Here is a 22,759-nt window from a genome sequence, read left to right on the forward strand (position 1 = left end):
CCTGATGTTAAAACAGGACATTGGAATGTATTCCTTAATTATCTTTTCAATTGAGGAGGGAAAAAAATCATTCAAACGTTTTCATCATGTGATTGTAATTTATTGCTAGATTAAATAATTTTATCTGGATTATAACAAGTGATACCTTTTGAACAATCAGGCTATCCAGTAAACAGTGATGAGTAAATTTGAGATACAGCCATTTTTGCTGAAATAATCTAGAGGACTAGAAACAGTGTACCTCGTATTTTGGATCAAAACTATGAGCCAGAGTTCTTGCATCAAACAAGATTTGGTGAGTTATGTGGTGTGGTTATGCAACAGATGCCTTTTTAGTTACATGGTTCATGACAGTCGTTTCAGGTGCATCTGCAGCTGTTAATGTGGAAAGATGTTGCCTTGCACTCTTGAGAGTGATGGTCTAAATGATTTGTCACTGTGGGGTGAAGTGGAGGGAGGCTTCTGTATAATGGCCACATGGTTTCTTCTGAGACTACACTGTTTACAAAGATAGAAAATGGGAAGGAAGGCACAGAAGATAATAGACCATCTCCTTACATCTGTAAATTATAACTATGGTGATGTGAATGCAGTATGGATATTCTCAAGTAGCATACCAGGTGGCTTCCAATGGCCCAGTATGGTGGTATGGGCCTGGGCCTAGCAGGACAGTCTGCCAGTGTGGCAGTCTTGTCCAGGAAAGGCAGTCTTGGTATGGGGTGGTGTTCTTGTCCTAGCATGGAGGTCTTCAGCGGTGGCTTTTGGGTTTTCCAGAAGTCCTGTGTCAAGGTCTAGTCCCAGCATGGAGGTTTTGGCCTGATTTTCCAGTGTACCCTAAACCCAGGAGTTACTATTTAAACTGTGATAAATTTTTACTTTTTTTTATGACTTCTGTCATAAATTTAGATGCTGTGTTATGGCGACTTACAACTTGTCATTGTATTTCTTTTGTAAAAATGCATGTGACAATAAATTGCTGATCTATCCTGTTTCTGCATGGAATGTCCATATAGATTTCCTTGCAGAGTTTATACATATATTATTACATAGCCAGGCACAATGTAAAGTATAGCATAGATGTCTAGGATAATTCAATATTCAAGAGATTGTGGGTGAAACTTGGATACTCACCCAACTTTTAAAAAATTGTGGATAATGGGCTGGATTTTAATCATTCAGACTTTCTTACTGTAGAGGAGGGTAACAAGGTATCAACAACTTAAAACATTACTGTTTAACACAAGTGGAAATCCATTTGGGGCACGGGGAGTAAATTGTAAATGCCTCTTCACTGTGGATCTCACTAAGAGCTCTGATTTTAAGCCTGAGGAATACTGTTGTCATGGGCTTTCTGGAACCTTGGCGTGGAGGACTGGGTTGGACAAACCTAAACATCGCACAACACCAGGTTATAGTCTAACGGGTTTATTTGGAAGTACTAGCTTTCAGAGCTCTGCTCCTTCATCGGTAACTAGTGAGGCAGGATCATAAGACACAGAATTTATAGCAAAAGATCACAGCATTATGCAATTAAAACAATATATTGAACAAACCTAGATTGTCTTTCATCTTTTAGAATGGGTTGCAGGTTTTGGTTCATTAATATGTAAATTCCCAAGCTTCTTTTAAGTCACATTCTCGAGATAATTTAAGGTTTTATGGTCCTGCCCCACTAGGTACCTGATGAAGGAGCAGTGCTCCGAAAGCTAGTGCTTCCAAATAAACCTGATGGACTATAACCTGGTGTTGTGTGATTGTTAACCTTCTGGAACCTGTCACATTAAACAAGGAAGACTTATGTTGGCAGAACTTGTTCTGGCAAGACTTTGGTTTGCAATTTGTTTCAAAATGCATATCATTTATTTGCATTTTCTGAGATTTGACGGTCAAGGAAGGAGGTGAGGGAAGACAGGTCTGCAGTGACCTGACCATCCTTGACAATGTTCCCCCACTTGGCTGTCTCACAGGAAGGTCATTTTCCAGAAGGTTACATCCATAAAGTCAGGAAGTATAGGATACAGGGAGATTTGGCTATCTGGATTCAGAATTGGTTGGCCGACAGAAGGCAGAGATTGGTTGTAGATGGTAAGTATTCTGCCAGGAGGTCAGTGTTGAGTGGGGTCCCGCAGGGCTCTGTTCTTGGGGCACTGCTCTTTGTAGTTTTATAAATGACTTGGATGAGGAGGTTGAGGGGTGGGTTAGTAAATTTGCAGATGACACAAAGGTTGGAGGTGCCGTTGATAGTATCGAGGTCTACTGCAGGCTGCAGCGCGACATGGACAGGATGCAGAGCTGGGCTGAGAAGTGACAGATGGAGTTCAACCTGGATAAATGTGAAGTGATGCATTTTGGAAGGTCGAACTTGAATGCTGAATATAGGATTAAAGACAGTGTGGAGGAACAGAGGGATCTGGGTGTGCAAATACATAGATCCCTCAAAGTTGCCACCCAGATGGATAGAGTTGTTAAGAAAGCATACGATGTTTTGGCTTTCATTAACAGGGGGATTGAGTTTAAGAGCCATGAGGTTTTGCTACAGCTCTACAATTCCCTGGTGAGACCGCACTCGGAATATTGTGTCCAGTTCTGGACGCCCTACTATAGGAAAGATACAGAGGCTTTGGAGAGGGTGCAAAGAAGGTTTACCAGGATGCTGCCTGGACTGGAGGGCTTGCCTTATGAAGAAAGGTTGAATAAGCTTGGACTTTTCTCTCTGGAGAGAAGGAGGAAGAGAGGAGACCTGATCGAGGCATACAAAATAATGAGAGGAATAGATAGAGTCATTAGCCAGAGACTTTTCCCTAGGGCAGGACTGACTGGTACGAGGAGTCATTGTTTTAAGATATTAGGGGAAGGGTATAGAGGAGATGTCAGAGGGTGGTTCATTACGCAGAGTTGTGAATGTGTGGAATGCGTTGCCAGCTGTGGTGGTGGAAGCAGAGTCATTAGGAACATTTAAGTGACTGCTGGACATGCACATGGACAGCAGTGAATTGAGGGGAGCGCAGGTTAAGTTATTTTATTTTACATTAGGATTAATCCTCGGCACAACATCGTGGGCTAAAGGGCCTGTTCTGTGCTGTACTTTTCTATGTGTCAGCAACTGTTTGCACTCCTGATGAGTTGACTGGGAAGCTAATCCTCTGCCTGCATATCCTAGCTTCTGGGCGGATCGCTGCCTGGGAGCTGACACAGTCTTGAGGAGCAGCAGCAGCACATGATGGATGAGGGCGAGCCTGCTACTACTACTGCTGCTGCTCCTGCTGCTGGAGGCCTTGCTGGTCCCTTCGTTCCTGGTTAGAACTGGAGAGACGGCTCCCAGATTGCGGTGAAAGTTGACAAAAGGGAAGTACTGATTAAAGGCATAAAAGAGACTCCAGGGCGTCAGACCAAACCACTTGAAATGATTTCCGAAACAAGCTCTTCCCCGAACAAGTTCTGCAAGCAAACGTCTTCCTGATGTAATCTGACAAATTCCCGAAAGCCCGTGACAACAGTACTCTTGTGTTTGAAAGCAGCGTTCCTAGTTAAAATAGCAGCAGTGCTTTTACAATAGTCAGACTCACCTGGCCCATGGGAAATTCCCCTTGTGTTAAAGATTGAAGAAACATTGAAGAAGCAAAGGTCAGCTACTTCCTACTCTTTCCTGTCACGCCAGTCATTACTGGTGTTTAAATGGGTTGCCCACTCAGCATGGCCAGTTAGAATTTCCTGTAACATAGATCTGGTTTTTGAGTCTGCTACACTTGAAACCCTGCCAGTGGAGCTGAACTGTGAAGAGCTTTATCCCTTGTGTCTGGCCCAGTTTACATTGTTGATTAGCAGTGCAGGCGTGACTGAAAACTAGGAAATGAATAAGGCAAGGCAGTGATGTCTGTGATTGCAGCAACATGCCCTTGCTTCTGCCATCTCCATTTACTAATTAAGCCATTTGTTTGGCAGTTTATGGCCTCTGTGTGCATCTAGTTACATGTTTGTTCTCCTGACATATCAGGTTAAGGAAGATCATGTGATAATCCATATGATATAATCAGGAATAGAATGTAGGAATTAAGATGTTTTTCTGTTTGATCCTTGAACATATTTTCAATTTTTTTGCAATGTGTCAGGCAAAAGGATTCTTTTCATGGAATAACTGCCGACGTGCACAAAATATCTGAAGTAAACAGCATTCCTTAATGGTTTGCTGAAATCCTATTGGTCACATAGTACAACTGAACACAGTGGAAGAACAGAAGGCTGTGTTTTTATATTGCTGTAGACATTTGTGTTTGTTTTTAAAAATAGAGTGAAAAGCACCTTTTGGAGTTCTGTATCATAAAATGAGCAAGAAGGAGTGCCCAGATAATTGACCTGAACCTTACAATTACGCCCACAATTTAAATTCCTTGCAAGTACACCACTTTAAGGTTAAAATTAGTTTGCCTTCCCCTGTTAATAGCATCATAGAATCAAAGTTAAAAATCACACAACACCAGGTTATAGTCCAACAGGTTTAATTGGAAGCACACTAGCTTTCGGAGCGACGCTTCTCCATCAGGTGATTGTGGAGGGCTCGATCGTAACATAGAATTCTGTGTTACGATCGAGCCCTCCACAATCACCTGATGGAGGAGCGTCACTCCGAAAGCTAGTGTGCTTCCAATTAAACCTGTTGGACTATAACCTGGTGTTGTGTGATTTTTAACTTTGTACACCCCAGTCCAAGACCGGCATCTCCGAATCATCATAGAATCATACAGCATGGAAATGGAGCCTTCAATCCAATCGGCATTGTTTCTCTCAAATGTAAGATCTTGGTAAATTGCTGCTTCCTCTCTCAGTTGGGTTTAACTTAATTTTTAAATCTCTTTCAGCTATGCTGTTTCCAGCAAGATTGAACCATTTTACAAAGGAGGAAAAGTACAGGTATCTTTAATATATTGCAATTTTTAAATAAATACTTAAGCTTTTAATTATGAGTAGTATAATTGCTACCAAATATTGAAATGAGGGTTTCTGTCGTGCAATTTTGATATTGCTGTTTCATAAATGTGACTTTACGAGATAACTGAAAATCAATGATTTGTTCAAGATTGATTTTATGGTTTTACTTCTGCATTTTAAGACCCAGATCCATTCTTTTGAATTCTGCTTAGCTTACCTTTACATCTTGTATTCTATCTAAAACAGTAGTAAAACAGAATGTATTCCTGACCAGTTTGTGTCCAATTTTGGGCTTCCATTGTCCATTTGGAGATGGAAGCATCTTTGCTTTGTTTTGACGCGTTTACTTCAGCCTGTTCTATCATCACAGATAAATAAAGATGGAACGTACATGTTCTGTACTTGTGGAACGAAGGTTAATATCGTTGATATCGGAACAGGAAAGGTGACAAGGAGTATTGAACAGGTACAGAATTACTTCAGTATGAATGCTTGTAGCTCCTTGTGCTGCTGCTGAGGTCTTCTAGTATATAATGGGGTACAATCCAAGGCCTCCCACTTATGTACCAGGAGAAACATTCCACACTATGCCATTGAGGGGCTAAGTGTCTTATTGTGAGTTCTCCCCACCCCTCACCTCAAATGCATGCCCCTGGTATTAGATATTTCAACCCTGGGGAAAAAGATTCTAACTGTGTGTCCTATCTGTGCATCTCATAATTTTATAGAAGTCTAACAAGTCTCTCCTCGGCCTCTGCCGCTGCGATGAAAACAATCCGAGTTTTTCACGAAACTCATCCTCTCCTCGTCACCTTAGCGATTAAGTGCTGAGCAAGAAGGTCAGTTGGGTACTTTCTAGGGTGGTTCAGTGGTTAACACTGTTGCCTCACAGAGCCAGGGACCCGGGTTCGATTCCAGCCCCAGACAACAGTCTGCGTGGGTTTCCTCCCACAGTCCAAAGATGTGCAGGTTAGTTGAATTGGCCATGCTAAGCTGCCCTTAGTGTTCAGGGATGTGTAGGTTAGGTGCACTTGTCAAGGGTAAATGTAGAGTAATAGGTTTGGGGAATGGGTTTGGGTGGGTTACTCTTCGGAGGATTGCTATGGACTTGTTAGGCCGAAGACCTGTTTCCACACTGTATGGATTCTCTGAATCTATGATCGACTGCCAAGCTGTTAAGACTCTTAAGGAGTCAATTAAAGACAATTTAATGCATTGAACTTAGAATCTCTCCAATCCCCATCTTGCTGTGGTAACTAGTTTCCCAACTTGGAAAGCATGGTTGTCCTGACTACAGGGTGAGGGCCTCTGGTTGCCCCTGTTGTGATCAGTGAGGGTCAAGGGTTAGCCTGTGAAAAGCCATGCTCTTTACAATTGTACAAATTTATGAATTTCCTTCCACGATCTGTTGAGTTGAAAATTTTCTGTGATTTGATGTCATCCACAAATGTAGAAATTCCTCTGACAGAGGTCCCCAAATCTAGTGTTAAATTCTTAAATTTATAGAGTTTTTTTAAAGATATATTAGAGACCTAATGGGCAAGGTTTCATTCAGCGGGTGGTACATGTATAGAATGAGTTGCCTGAGAAAGTGGTGGAGGCGTGTACAGTTGTAATATTTAAAAGGCATCTGGATGGGTATATGAATAGGAAAGGTTTGGAGGGATATGGGCCGGGTGCTGGCAGGTGTGACTAGATTGGGTTGGGATATCTGATCGGCATGGATGGATTGGACCGAAGAGTCTGTTTCTGTGCTCTACATCTCTATGACTATGAGTTAGAAACCAGGAGTGTAACAGACAAATATTTCATATTAAGACTTTCAGTGAATGGAAAATAAGTGACCCAACCAGACTGGACTGATCACTATCTGTGATAACTGATGATAGAATAAATTAGACAATGTGGGTGATTGAACAAAAACTTAGTTGGAGTCAATTTTTCAACTTTTTTCCACATTATATACAGAGGGTAAAAACTCAAGCTGGTTTCACAAGTGAATTTTGTTTTGCATTGATTAAGATTTTCCTGCTTCTTTTTCTTGCAGGAGGATCAAGAAGACATTACCTGCTTCAGTATCAGCCCTGATGATGAGGTAGTTATTGGGAACGAAAATGCTTTCATTCTTCTGAACTATCATTTATATACAAAGATGTGATTTTCCACTGTGGTCTGACATTGTTAAGTCTATCATTTTATACAATATGCTACATTAGCACAGACATGTTCGTGCAATCCTGCAATACATTACACCAGCTGCAGATCAAAACTTTCCAAAAACTGAAAGATTGGAAGCAACTGATTAATTATGATCGATCGGTAGACTGTTTAGAAGAGCTCTGATGTAGAGTCATCTCGACTGGAGCTTGCTCTCTCTCTCTCATGCACGCGCGCTCTCTCGCTCTCTGTCTCTCGTTCTCACTTGTGCTCTCGCTCTCTCTATCTGTGAATGCTGCCTGACCTGCTGTGATTTCCAGCATTTTGTTTTCAGCACAGATTCCAGCATCTGCGGTGTTTTGTTCCAACCCATTAGAAGGTTTGCTTGAGAGGGATGACAGAGGACTCTTTTTCTCACTAAAAAAACAGAGGAGATGAAATGCCTGAAACTCTCAACATATCCTCCACCCAGTGACCACTGTCACTACTTGTTCATTTGCTGAGACAAAAAGCTGCAAAGTGACTCAGTGCCATTGCGAAGTGGTTGCGAACGTTTGAAGCTGCACATTGCTTGGCCATGTTCAGCTCAGTTGGACGAGATCTATTCAACGTGAACAGAAGCTCAATAGTGAGATGAAGCAGGGTTGGTAAAAGGTGCAGAGAAAATGCATTGACTTCCATTGACCAAGTTTGAAGACTGAGATGTGACTTAATTGAGGTGTGCAAAATGATGAGATATTTGGATAGAGTGGACAGGGAAGACCAGATTTCTCTGTTGGAGTAGTCATTGACCAAACGCACAGATTGTTGAAGGATTAGAGGAACAACATACAAAACAAGGTAAATGAGCTTGTAGTGCAGATTGAAATTGGCAGATACAATTTTGTATACTTCAGAGATGTAGCTACAAAGGGATTAGAGCTAGAAACTAAACATGCGTGCACGGTGGCTCAGTGGTTAGCACTACTGCCTCACAGTGCCAAGGACCCGGGTTCAAGGCCCGCCTCGGGTGACTCTTTGTGTGGAGTTTGCACATTCTCCTCATGTCTGTGTGGGTCTCCACCCACACTCCAAAGGTGTGCAAGTTAGGTGGAATGGCTGTGCTAAATTGCCCTGGAGTGTCCACGGATGTGTAAGCTAGATGGGTTAGCCATGAGAAATGCAAGGTTACAGGGATAAGGTGGGTGGCGGGTTCTGAATGGGACTTCTTCAGAGGATTGGTATGGACTTGAGGGCTGAATGGCGTCTTTCCACACTGTAGGGATTCTACGATAGATATCCTATCAAAAGGGCAGGCAGATAGTCAAAGGGGGCATTGTTGCCTCGTTAATGAGAAAGGAAATTAGATCGATAGCAGGAAGTGATATAGAGTCGGAAGGCGTTGAATGTGTATGGGTAGAGTTGAGGAGCATGAAGGAGAAAATATCCTGATGGGAATAATGCACAAGCCTCCTAGCAGTAATCAGGATGTGGGGAAGAAAATAAATCAGGAAATAAAAAGGCATGTAAGAAAGGCATTATTACAATAATCATGGGGAATCCAAAATGCTGATGGATTGGGGAAATCAGGGTTGGTGACAGATTTCAAGGAAAGAAATTTGTGGACTGGCTATGAGATGGATTTTTTTGGAACAGCTTGTGGTAGGGTCTCCTACCAATTCTAGTTTTGGTGATGTGTAATGAGGCAGACTTGATCAGGGAGCTGAGGGTGAAGGAACCCCTATAGGGGGCAGTGACCATAATGTGAGAGAATTCACCCTGCCGTTTCAGAGGAAGAAGCTGGAATCCGATGTAATGGCATTGAGTAAAGGTAACCACAAAGACTTGCGGGAGGAGCTGGCCAGAGTTGATTGGAAGGGGAGCCTAACAGGAAAGAGGGTGGAGCAGCAATGGCAGGATTTTGGGGCTAATTCGGGAGGCACAGCAGAAATTCATCCAAGGGAAGCAAAAACAGACTAATGGGAGGGTGAGGCAATCATGACTGACAAGGGGAAGATACAATATGGCGAAGGTTAGTGCGAAGCCAGAGAATTGGGAAGCCTTTAAAAACCAGCGGAAGACAACTAAAAAAGCAGTAAGAGAAGACTGAGCATGAGAGTAAGCCACCTAGTAAGATAAAAGAAGGTTGCGAGTTTTTTTAAGAATGCCTCAAAGGTAAGAGAGAGAGACAAGAGTGGACATTGGACCACTGGAAAGTGAGACTGGAGAATTGGTGATGGGGAGCAACAATTGACAGAGGAACTGAATAAGTACTTTGTCTCAGTTTTCACAATGGAAGACACCAGTAGCATGCAAGAATTTCAGGAGAGGGAGTTTGACCCCACGCCACAACTAACCAACAGAGTAAACAACATACTACGGAACCTTAAAAAAAAACAGACTAATAACCGGGATTGACCTACAAAGGATGAAACCGGAAAGCGACTACACCAAGATTTTACAAGTGACCCAAAGTTTACAAACCAGGCATACCTCTTAGACCCATTGTAGCACTGCTGGGAAGGCCATCACATAAACTGGCAAAAGAACTCCAACAAAAACTAAAACATCTGATCAGCGGTTCCAAACAGTCCAAACAATCATCACAGGAATTCCAAAACAACATCAAGAACATAAACACAGACAAGGATGAAGCAATGGTCCCATTTGATGTAATGGCACTGTTCACTTCAATTGACAAAACTCTCGCCAGAGAGACAATAGCCAACCTTCTGGACAGGCAGAACTGACAATATGACGGGGAGCGTATCAACAAGGACCGCACACTCAAACTACTAAACCTGTGCTTGAAGACACATTCACCTTCAACAACTAAATATATGATCAGATCAATGGAACCACCTATGGGCTCACCCATCTTTGGGCTCATAGCAGAAGCAGTGATGCAATGATTGGAACAAACAGCCCTCCCACAAATCCAATCTGAACTCTGGATCCAATATGTAAATGACACTTCTGTTATCATTAAGAGAACAGAAATCGAGAACACACATTGGATCATCAACACCATACTGGCAGGGATCAGATTTATGAGAGAGGAAGAAACCAAGAACCAACTCCCATTCCTGGATATGACGGTAGAAAGGACACAGAGCAGGGAATGCACCACAAACGTGTACAGGAAAACCACGCATATCAACTAGGTCCTGAATTACAACAGCAACCACCCAAACACACAAGAGAAGCTACATTTGCACCCTGTTCAAAAAGGCTACAACGCACTGCAGCACTCCCGACCTATGAAGGGAAGAAAAAGAACATCTCTACAGAGTTCACCAAAACGAATATCCCCGCAACTTCATCCGCAGATGTCTAACAGACAGACAACACAATGAGGACATGCTACAACCTAACTCACTAGCCATGCTACCTTATGTAAAAAAGCATCTCGAAACTAACAGCCAGACTTCTCCACCCACTGGGATCCATGACAGCCCATAAACCGGCAGCCACGCTCAGACAACAACTCACCAGGACAAAATACCCTATACCCATCATGTGCAAGACTAATATAATTTACAGGATTCCATGCAACGACTGCATGAAATACTGTATAAGACAAACAGGCAGACAACTAGCAGTCCACAACTACGAACACCAACTAGCCACTCAACACCATGACCAGCTGTCCCATACACACAGATGACAGGGATCACAAATTTGACTGGGACAACACAACGATCATAGTACAGCCAGAGAATTCCTAGAAGCAGGGCACTCATCCATGGACTCTATCAAGAAGCACATTGACCTAAACCCAATATTCTGGCCACTACAACGAGCAACCGGAAGCAGCAGGAATGGAGCCAAATAAATACCAGAAGACACAGTACAGCAGTGCTTCACAGGAGGCTCCACAGCATTGAAGCTGTCACCTAGACAGGGGATGAAACGCCTGCAAATCAGCTTCCCAGCTCAGCAAACATACCCACAACCACGGCAACCGGCACCCAAGCTACACACCTTTACACAAATTTTGAATTTCACGAGAGTCGGGGCAGAGGTGAGTGTAATGGCCATCACTGAGGAGACGGTACTGGGGAAGCTGAAAGATCTGAAAGTGGATAAGTCACCTGGACTAGGTGGACCATAGTCCAAGGTTCTGAGAGAGATAGCTGAGGAGATCGTGGAGGCATCGATGGTGATCTTTCAGGAATCACCAGCGTCAGAGAGGGTTCCAGAGGACTGGAAAATGGTGAATGCAGCACCCCTGTTTACAAAGGGAGGGAGGTAGAAGACTGGAAACTATAGACCAGTTAGCCTGACCTCAGTCGTTGGTAAGATTTCAGAGTTTTGTTATCAAGTACAAGATTGAGGATTACTTGGAAATGCATGGTAAAACAGGACCAAGGCAGCACGGCTTCATCAAGGGGAGGTGGTGTCTGACAAATCTGTTAGAATTCTTTGAGGAGGTAATGAGCAAGTTAGACATAGGAGAGCCAATGGGTTTCCAAAAGGCCTTTGACAGCTGCACAGGAGGCTACTCAATAAGATGAGCCCATGATGTTAAGGGCGAGGTACTGGCATGAATACAGGATTGGCTGACTGGCAGAAGGCAGAGAGTGGGGATAAATGGGTGTCTTTCAGCAGGTGACTAGTACTGTTCCACATGGGTCTGTGTTGGGACCACAGCTGGTCACATTATACATTAACGGTCTGGACGAAGCAACCAGGGTCTTGTTGTTAAGTTTGCAGATGACGCAGATATAGGTGGAGGAACAGCTAGTGTTGATGATGCGGGGAGGCTGCAGAAGGACTTGGATTGGCTGGGAGAGCAGGCGAAGTAGTGGCAGATGGAATACAATGTGGGAACGTGTGAGGTTATGCACTTTTTATAGGAAGAACAAAGGTCTGGACTATTTTCTAAATGGGGAAAGGCTTCGGAAATCTGAAGCACAAACTGACTTAGTCCAAGCTTGGGATTTGCTTAGATTTAACATGCAAGTTCAGTTGGCAGTTAGAAAGATGAATGCAGTGTTAGTGTTCATTTCAAGAGAGATAGAATACAATAACGTAGGTTATTGCTGAGGCTGTACAAGGCTCTGGTCAGACCATATCTGTAATGTTGTGAGTAGCTTTGGTACCAGTATTTAAGGAAGGGTGTGCTGGCGTTGGAGAGCAGCCAGAGGACGTTTACAAGAGTGATCCTCAGGATGAAAAGCTTGTCATATGAGGAGTAGTTGAGAACTCTGGGTCTGTACTTGATGGAGCTTAGAAGGATAGGGAGAGGATCTGATTGAAACTTAGAGAATACTGAAAGGATATAGTGGGCATGAAGATGATGTTTCCGCAAGGAGGAGAGACTAGGATCTGAGGCACGGCCTCTGAGTGAAGGGATGACCCTTCAGAACTGGGATGAGCAATTTCTTTAGCAGCAGATGGTTAATCTGTCGAATTCACTGCTCCACAGGGCTGTGGAGATCAGGTCGTTGAGTGTATTTATGACAGAGAGTTCCTAATTGATAAGAGGATCACGGGTTATGGGCAGAAGGCAGGAAAATGAGATTGAGAAATTCTCAGCCATGGTCGAATGATAGAGCAGACTCGATGGGCTGAATGGTCTACTTCTCTTATCTCTTATAATCTTATGGTCTTGTTACATGAGGAAATTTTTTTTCACCCTGAGGGTGGTGACTGTCTGGAATTCACTGCCCAGTTTGAGCTGTAAGCCCTCAAATTGTTTGAAAGGAGTTTGAATCTGAATCTGCAGCTGACCAATTGTCATCAGCAAGGCCACGGGCCAAGTGGTAGAAAGTGGGATGAGAATGGGTAGCTTGTTTTCTTTCAACTGGCACAGATCCAGCAGGTTGTTTGGCCATTTTCTGTACTGTAACCTTTCTCTAGTTCTAATGTCAGTGCAGTTTTACCATTGGAGAGAAAATCTGAGGTCTTTGTGTTCTTTTATCTCCTAATTTCATAGTCATAAAGCATGGAAACAGACCCTTCGGTCCAACCAGTCCATGCTGAACATAATCCCAAACTAAACTGGTCCCACCTGCCTGCTCCTGGCCCATATCCCTTTCCTATCCATGTACTTACCCAAATGTCTTTTAAACATGGTAACTGAACCCGCATCCACCACTTACTCTGGGAATTCATTCCAAACACAGACTACTCTCTGTGTAAAAATAAAAATGACCCTCATATCTTTTTAAAATCTTTTTCCTCCCACCTTAAAAATACGCCCAGTAGTCTTGAAATCCTCACCCTAGGGAAAAGACATCTACTATTCACTTTAATATACCATTCATTATTTCATAAAACTCTATAATGTCTCTCTCACCCTTGTATGTTCTACTGAAAAAAGGCCCCAGCCTCTCCTTATAACGCAAATCCTCTGTTCCTGACAATATCCAAGTAAGTCTTTTCTGAACCCTCTCCAGCTTAATAATGTCCTTTGTATAACAGGGAATATATTTATTCTTTCTATTTCAAGCAGACAAGACTAGCCAACTTTAATTTCACCTACAAAATGGTGGCACTGAATTCTATTTGGGACTCTTGAGCATATTTCTCCATGTTAGAGTCATAGTGATGTACAGTACGGAAACAGACCCTTTGGACCAACTCGTCCATGCTGACCAGATATCCCACCTAATCTAGTCTCAGTTACCATTACCCGGCCAAACCCTTCCTAATCATAATACACATCCAAATGCCTTTTAAACGTTACAATTGTACCAGCCTCCACCACTTCCTCTGGCAGCTCATTCCATACACGTACCACCCTCTGCAGGAAAAAGCTGCCCCTTAGGTCTCTTTTATATCTTTCCCCTCTCACCCTAAACCAATGCCCTCCAGTTCTGGACTCCCCGACCCCAGGGAAAAGACTGTCTATTTCATGTTTTTCATGATTTTATAAACCTCTATAAGGTCACCCCTCAGTCTCCGATGCTCCAGGGAAAACAGCCCCAGCCTGTTCAGCCTCTCCCTATAGCTGAAATCCTCCAACCCTGGCAACATCATTGTAAATCTTTTCTGAACCCTTTCAAGTTTCACAACATCCTTCTGATAGGAAGGAGAATAAAATTGCACGCAATATCCCAGAAGTGGCCTATCCAACATTCTGTATAGCCGCAACATGACCTCCCAACTCCTATACTCAATGCTGTGATCAATAAAGGAAAGCATACCAAACACCTTCTTCACTATCCTATCTAACTGCGACTCCATTTTCAAGGAACTATGAACTTGCATTTCAAGGTCTCTTTGTTTAGCAACACTCCCTAGGACCTTACCATTAAGTGTATAAGTCCTGCTAAGATTTGCTTTCCCAAAATGCAGCACCTCGCATTTATCTGAATTAAACTCAATCTGCCACTCCTCAGCTCACTGGCCCATCTGATCAAGATCTTTATTGTACTCTGAGGTAACTTTCTTCGCTGTTCACCATGCCTCCAGTTTTTAAGTCATCTGCAAACTTACTAACTATACCTCCTCTGCTCAGATACAAATCATTTATAGATTAGATTAGATTAGATTACTTTACAGTGTGGAAACAGGCCCTTCGGCCCAACAAGTCCACACCGACCCGCCGAAGCGCAAACCACCCATACCCCTACATTTACCCCTTACCTAACACTACGGACAATTTAGCATGGCCAATTCACCTGACCTGCACATCTTTGGAACTGTGGGAGGAAACCGGAGCACCCGGAGGAAACCCACGCAGACACGGGGAGAATGTGCAAACTCCACACAGTCAGTCGCCTGAGGCGGGAATTGAACCCGGGTCTCTGGCGCTGTGAGGCAGCAGTGTTAACCACTGTGCCACCGTGCCGCCCACGGCATACAAATGATGAAAAGTAGTGTACCCAGCATCGATCCTTGTGGCACACCACTGGTCACAGCAATATCTTTTGTAGTTCTGCTGATTCATGGAATGAGTTACTGTGAGTTACATTATGAACCACATGAATTACATCGCTGCATTGCAGTCTGAATGATATGAATTACATTGCTATGCCTCTGATGTTTAGATTTTCTGCATTTGGAGAGCACTTCTCTGATCCACAGCATCCTGATCTTGGCCCACTAGGGGTCAAGAATCAAAAGTTTGGAAGACCCTGCTTTAGTCCAATATCAAATCAGTGTCATGCGTGGTAAGCAGAAAAGATCCCACTTCCACTTGCTCTGGGATGTTGTCTTTGGCACCTTTATCCCTCTGAATAAATTTTTAATCCCAATTCCCACTTTTTCACCTCATGCCATGTGTTTAAGTTTTTGCAACAGTCCCCTGTGTCAAAATTTTCCAGAAGTCCATACATTCCCATTCCCACTATTTATCATATTTGCCACCTCCTGAAAATCTTTGTCAAGTGTGATGCTTAATATTATATGTCTGTGTGTTGCTTGGCAGATATTGGTGACAAGTAGTCGTGCCTTACTCCTGAAACAGTGGGATTGGAAAGAGAATGCTTGTACACGTACTTGGAAAGCTATTCACACTAGTCCAGTGGCGAGCATGGCTTTTGATTCTACCTCAACGTTATTGGCTACAGGTATGAGACTTACCTTGATGTATTGTCTCTAACTCCCTGAACTTAGTCTATTGTGACATGCAAAAGGATGCCATTGGTGAGTTTGTAGGTTGTGATGGGATCAACTTGATCAACTCTTAAAGGCTTGTGAATTTGTAGAATTCATTGACCCAGCATCCAACGCATTCTGGGGTGTTGAGGAAGTTTAAGGATGAGAGAGACAGATTTTTAATGAGTAATGGGATGAAGGGTTACGGAGAGTGGAGTTGAGACCCAGATACGATCTGCCATTGTCGTATTAAACGGTAGAGCAGGCTCAAGGGGCTGAATTGTTTGCTCCTTCTCCGAGTTCTGATGTTACATTTGACTGGAAATGCTTCTCAGGGGCTGCCATGAAACCATCGTGGTTTGTTTGTTGACTTTTGCAGGAGGATGTGATAGCACAATCAAGATTTGGGATGTCATCAAGCAGTACTGCACGCACAATCTGAAGGGTTCCTCTGGAGTGGTTCAGTAAGGAAAATTTAACTGTGTGACTTCATATTAGAAGCTGGCCATTGTAATCAATGCTGAGTGTAGGTAAACAGAAAATAAGAAGCTGTGGAGTTGCATTGTAAATTTAAAACGGCAAAGATGTGCTTGCTCCAATCTTTGCTGGGTGAGATGGTCATAGAGAAGCTGGTAGCTTGCATTGATCCTACTTTCCTTCTCTTTTAGTGATACTCACTCTCTCTTTGCAGCTTGGTTGAATTTCATCCTGACATATCACGTCTTCAGCTGTTTTCCTCTTCGATGGACTATAAGATACGGCTCTGGAACCTCAGCACCAGTAAATGTATGATGGTGCTGGATGCTCACTACAGCACTGTGACTTCCCTGGCATTTACTTCAGATGGAAATACACTTGTCAGGTACTGCAGACATTAGGGACAGATTGGTTGTAATATATCGTCTAATGTGACTAATCCTGTGTTTTAGATGAATGTTTAGGATCCTAGATGATAGTTTAGATCTCCTTTGTTTGCCTTCCCTTTCCACTGTGGGCAATGTAGTTGTGATTCTCGATTGCAAAGAATCTGAAGTTCATTTTACCAACTAAATCATCAATATGAAAGGGAGGCTAGTACTGTGTTACATGAATTTGAAGGTCAACAAACCTTCTTAACAGAGATTCAACCAAATACTCCAGATTGAACTTAGTTTTGTGCATAATACAACGCTTTACTTTATACAGCTCCGGCCGAGATAAAATCTATATTGTATGGGACTTGAAAACATACAAATCAGAGAGAACAGTTCCTGTGTATGAGGTGAGTTGAAATTATAGTTTCTGATATTGACACTATTTTCAAAACTGGAAAGGTTTAAAAAAAAATCCTTCATTTATGAGTCATATATGCTTAGCTGTGCCTGGCTGTTTAAGCTTTGGTCTTGTGATTTTAAGATGCCACCAGAGGTGCTTAAATTAGAGTGTCATGAGCTGATTGTCGGATATTTAAAATCTTATTGGAAATAAAGTGGAACAGCCACAAAATGGTAATACAGAGCTCACTGCCCCAAGTTACAGGGTATTAGCTTTAGAGTGTAGCTCTTTTTGTTTTCCCCTTTCTGATAATAGCATTCCATACTGCAACAAAAAATCCTTAGTAACTCCTCCTGATTTACTTTTAGAAGTGTCGTAAATATTATTCATTAGGGAAAGACAGGAGACGTTTGCTTCAGTAAGATCTCTCAAATGGCATTGCAATGATTGATTAATTAATTGTGGTTTCAGTTGAGTGAGCAACATTGGCCAGAGAATCTCAGCAATGCAAAAACAATTTGATTTGAGAAATGGCCAGCAGCGGTTATAACAAATTTGAGATGGCTATCCATCGACAATAACAATCGCCTTGATAAGTCTGCTCCATGCTCCTTACATAACGTTGATTGTGTCAGGTACCTGAAGATGCAGTATTAGTGAGACATTGCGCATTTCATGCAAAGTTCTTCATCCAAAATGTCAATGCGGGTCATGTCGTGCAGTAGGTAGTGTCCCCACTGCTGGCTCAGGAGGCTGAGGTTCAACTTCCACCTGCTCCAGGGGGTGTGTTACAACATCTTTGAATGGGTTGATTAGAATACATATGGTTCTAATTGTTGATTCCATCATTTGAACTTGAAGGTGCTGAATCTCTCTCCTTGCCCATTTTGACACTGAAGTGCAGATTGGGCTCTATTTTTATGGTATGGTGTATGATGACTCCTTGCATGCACCTTCCACTGAAGATATGAAGTACGATATCTGACATTTCGTAACAGGCTACAAACCGGGAGAGAGCGAGTGTGTTTCTGCAGTGGCAGTGGGCTACGTGAGATGGTCTAGAGAAGGAAGGATGTCCTGTACTTGCATTGGAGAAGGACACCACCTCCCACTCCTGTCCTTCTCTCCTGCATCTCTTGGTGCTGTTATGTCTGGCTCTGTGTCCTCCTCCCAGTCCTCATTCAGACCAAGACACTCATAGGAGGTTCCATGACCAAACACATCCTTTCTCTTGTAGCTGTCCAATAGATGAAGTTTCATTATACCCTTTTCAGATGAACCCCTCAAAATCTCTGTAGCAAGTGTGCTAGAACATTGGCGAAACATGAACAAAGCATCCATAAAAATTCCCAGAGTTCTCTTCAGAGCTTCAGTGGCTCGTAAACCTGAAATGGTGGCTAACCTTTCCCAGTGACTAGTAAATATGAAATGGTGACTAACCTTACAAGTAGTGTGTGAAATCCATATTAATACCTTGTCTACTCCAAAGCAGCTGGTTAGGAGAGGGTGTTAAGGGCAAACTCTGGCCAGCAAGTTACTCTGCAGTCTCTTTGTTGGGCCCCAGCAGGTATTTGAAATGGCAGTCAACACTTTTACTGCACGTCTATACAGGATTCTCCCTGTGTGCTTCAATTCCTTTTCCCAAATGGTGTCATGTGATGAACACCGGCTAAATTGACCTTCCAGTTCAAGATGGTCATCTCAGGGAAGGTCTGTTAGTTCCTGAATGAGCTGTAAAACCAAAAAAAATCACCGTCACTCCCAATAAGTGGATGGATACTGTCCAGTTGTCCTGTATGTATCCACTGCTATTGCTCAGTTTTCCCACTAGGTGGCTTACTTGTGACGTTTGAAAGACATCTGTCTCATCCTGAGCACAGATTTCTCTTTATCTACTACTAATATTAACCCTGTGGAGAAAAAAATATATAATCCATTCCCGATTGTTCGGAAACCATTTAAAGTTTCCTTAGGCTGTAACATAGTTCTGCAAGAGCTTTTCCTCCAATACATTAGATTTCTAAGAAAAAGATTTTCTGAACTGCTCTGTGACTTCTTGAGCAACTGTTTCTAATCCCTCACTGGTCTTCTAATGTCCTTGTAAATTTTCTCTGATTCATGACAGACTGTGGAAGCAGTAGTGTTACTACCGGAGAACGAAGATTTCACTGCCTTGGGAGTGACGGGCAAAGAACCTCACTTTATCACAGCAGGCAGTAAAGGTAAATACCAGGCATGTTCCTGAACGGTGGCCAAACCAAACAGTTAGCTTGTTTCGGAAAAGCTATTCCATGATTTAAAAAAACACACTTGCCATCGGAACTGACTGCAGTCTACTCAAGGTGCTTGTTTCGTTCAAACTGTAGTGGATTTATCAAGAAGCCCACTGTGCTCCAAAAGCTATCAATATTTTGTGTTTTGAAAAAAATGCCATGATTCTCAAATTGACAGAAGTTGTGGTACCCAAATGAAATTATATCAGATTAAACAATTAATGATCTAGAGTAGTTCTAGAAGTTGTGTGCTTATTGTATTTTATACACGATATTTGATTATAAGTATTCTAGAGTTGTACAGAGTATATTTGTTTATAATATGAATCATCGTACTCTGCTGAGTTGACAGATTCAGATTTCAAGCTTTAAGTAGTTTGTTTTTGCCTGAAATCTAATTTTAAAACTTTAATGATCTGCATTTCTAATATTATAAATTTTACTTTTTGGTGTTACTTCTTTCCTTTAGAAATCCCTGTGATTGCCTCCCTGGTGGGGATGTAGAGCTTTGGATTTGTGATTTCCCATGTCCTTTGCTTATATTACAGACAAAGTCCCCCTGTTTTAAAGCAACCTTGTTTCCCCAGCATTCCAGACATTTTGCAAGCTTTGATGTTTAATTATGCCACAATATCCAAGTACTGAATGAATCTACGGATAGAATCGCTCCAGTGCGGAAAGCGGCCCTGTGGAGAGCATCCCGCCTGGACCCACTGTCCTGCCCTCTCCCTGTAACCCTGCATTTCCCATGGCTAACCCACCTAGCCGGAATGTGCAAACTCCACACAGATAGTCGCCTGAGGTGGAATTGAACCAGGTCTGCTAACCACAGAAATGTAAGAATCAGGACTGAATTATATTTGCATGACACGGTCCAATTATTTCCTCCTCCCCCACTTTTAATTCCATTTCCCCTAAAATGGCACTTGCTTAGCCCTCTCGAGGGTGCAACATTACAGCAGGTCATGGGTATAATATTACCAAAGCAGAGGAGTGGTCCCATTTAGCTGAGAGGGGGAGCTTTCCTGTGACTTTACCAAAAGGAACCTTGAACATTAAGTACCTTTTGAACTGGACTAATCACGCAGGGCCTGGAGAATGGGGTGTAAGGGCCATCATTCTCTGCCACTGGCTCTGGCTCTGATGATATCATTGGTGGCTTTACTTTACATCACTTGAGCCTGATCTAGGTGTTACAGTCTGGAATTCATGGACCATCTCCCAAGCACCCACCATCCCTCTGCATCTCTTTCTTCCTTTTTTGTGTTTTGAATATTAACCACTACCCCCCTTGCAGCCAATCACAAGTTTACATTATGGGCAATGCAAGCTACCAAACATGCGGGAAAGCAAGAATGGATTAAATATCTCACTTTCTTCTAAGAGCCACTTTGTTCTATGTTTTGTTTACTACTTTGAATTTCTGCTTTTTTGGTTCTGTACCTATGTTTTTAACTTCACCTCAAAAGCACCTTTGCATATGTTTCCAAATGAGAAGGTTGATGAGTGATGGGTGTTAACAGTAGAGGTGATGGCTGATATTGCTTTGTTTTTCATTTGCATTGTGTGCTGGCAACCAAGGTGATAAACCCGATGGCAATTCCTCCGTCAGTGCTGCCAGTGATTTTTAACCTTAATGACTTCTTGATTATGTCGATTGTATTTTAAATCTCGTAATTTCTTCTAAAACACGCGAAGGGATCCTCCGAGTTTGGGAAGCTTACTCTGGAAGATGCGTGTACTCACAGTGTGTGCCTGGTAAACTTCAGAAAGATACTGAAGGGGATGCGGATGAGCAATCTCTGACCCACTGTGCCATTGTTCCAGCAACGCAGAAACTAACCACAGTAACTGCTGAACACAATATTCTCACCTATGACCTATGCACTTTGAACCTTACGCGCCAGGTGAGTAGAAAATTTAAATCAAATCCTCTCCCCCAAACCCTACTTAGCTCAGTAAATGCCACTTAGCAACAACAAAAGCGTGCACTTCAGAGGCTGATTGTGGTTAGACATTCCAAGGCTCAAGAGCTATTATCTCCATGGCGTGCATGCGGTTTGATTTCTCTGGTATTCCAGCTATACATACTTGGCTGCTTTCCATGTGAGCTGCTGGTTCCTGCAGTTGTACAAGTGATCATTCAATCTCTACAGTGTAGATCCAGGCATTCGGCCCTATAAGTCCACACCGACCCTCTGAAGAGTAACCCAGTCAGACACATTCCCCCTACCCTATTACTCTACATTTACCCCTGACTACTGCACCTAACCTACACATTCCTGAACTCTATGGGCAATTTAGCATGGCTAATTGACCCTAACCTGCACATCTTTGGATTGTGGGAGGAAACCCACGCAGATGCTGGGAGAATATGCACACTCCACGCAGGCAGTTACCCGAGGCTGGAATTGAACCCGGGCCCCTGGCACTGCGAGACAGCTGTGCTAACCACTGAGCCACTGCGTCGCCCTTAACTGAAGAATAAATTTAGCTCTTCTGGTATGGATTAATTTCATGTGATCTGTATTGGAAGAATAACCTCCTTAAAGCATAAAACAGTTCAGGGAAAGGAGTCTGATATTTACTGATTTTCGTTTGTGTTTTACTGGATATTTCTCCCATTTCTTTCACCGTTTTTTCACCAATGATAATGTGGGCGGCACGGTGGTACAGTGGTTAGCACTGCTGCCTCACAGCGCCAGAGACCCGGGTTCAATTCCCGCCTCAGGCGACTGACTGTGTGGAGTCTGCACGTTCTCCCCGTGTCTGCGTGGGTTTCCTCCGGGTGCTCCGGTTTCCTCCCACAATCCAAAGATGTGCAGGGTCAGGTGAATTGGCCATACTAAATTACCTGTAGTGTTAGGTAAGGGGTAAATGTAGGGGTATGGGTGGGTTTCGCTTCGGCGGGGCGGTGTGGACTTGTTGGGCCGAAGGGCCTGTTTCCACACTGTAATCTAATCTAATCTAATCTAATCTAAATCTAAACTATAATTGTCAATGTTGGTATCATTCAAGTCCCATTTGCCAGCACTCGGTCCCTTACCCTTTTATGCTATGGCTTTTCAAGTGCTCAGCTAAATACAACTAAAATGTCCTGAAGGTTCCCGCCTCTACCAGCCTCCAGGCCTTGACTTCCAGATACCCACAACCCTTTGGGTGAGGGAAAATAAGTCAAATCCCCTCTGACCCTCCTGCTCCTTACCTTAAACTTTTATGTTCCCAGGTTATTTATCTGTCAACTAATGGGCAAAGCTTCTCGCCATCTACCCTGTCTATGCCCCTCGTAACTTAGTGCACTTCAATTATGTCTTCCTCAGCCTTCTCTGCTCTAAGGAAAGCTACCCTAGTGTGCCTTCATGGCTGTAACTCAGGAAACATCCTGGTGAACCTCTTCTGCACCATCTCCTGTGTATTCACATCCTTCCTATTGTGTGATGACCAGAACTACATACAGCACTCCAGCAGTGGCCTAACTAATGTTATATACAACTACTTCATAATCTCCTTGTTAATGTGTTCAGCCCCTTGACTAACAAAGGCAGAATCCATTTTGCCTCCTTAGCCACCTGCTTCAAGTACTTGCACACCAAGGCCCTTTGATCCTCTGTGTTTCCTGC

The 22,759-nt window shown here is 43.0% G+C and overlaps 1 protein-coding gene across 2 annotated transcripts in view; it reads left to right on the top strand.

Annotated features, from left to right (window-relative positions):
• The window catches only part of tbl3 (transducin beta like 3), a 60,124-nt gene that overhangs the window by 673 nt on the left and 36,692 nt on the right, over positions 1–22,759 (top strand). For both annotated transcript variants that reach the window (XM_043711325.1, XM_043711324.1), the window contains exons 2-10: positions 4,857–4,908; positions 5,297–5,392; positions 6,974–7,021; positions 15,443–15,584; positions 15,992–16,076; positions 16,304–16,474; positions 16,798–16,873; positions 18,992–19,088; positions 20,838–21,046. In XM_043711325.1, the coding sequence (XP_043567260.1) occupies positions 4,857–4,908; positions 5,297–5,392; positions 6,974–7,021; positions 15,443–15,584; positions 15,992–16,076; positions 16,304–16,474; positions 16,798–16,873; positions 18,992–19,088; positions 20,838–21,046 (976 nt within the window). The remainder of the gene's footprint in view (positions 1–4,856; positions 4,909–5,296; positions 5,393–6,973; positions 7,022–15,442; positions 15,585–15,991; positions 16,077–16,303; positions 16,475–16,797; positions 16,874–18,991; positions 19,089–20,837; positions 21,047–22,759) is intronic.

The sequence above is a fragment of the Chiloscyllium plagiosum genome, chromosome 21, assembly GCF_004010195.1.
Source record: "Chiloscyllium plagiosum isolate BGI_BamShark_2017 chromosome 21, ASM401019v2, whole genome shotgun sequence".
Classification (NCBI taxonomy): domain Eukaryota; kingdom Metazoa; phylum Chordata; class Chondrichthyes; order Orectolobiformes; family Hemiscylliidae; genus Chiloscyllium; species Chiloscyllium plagiosum.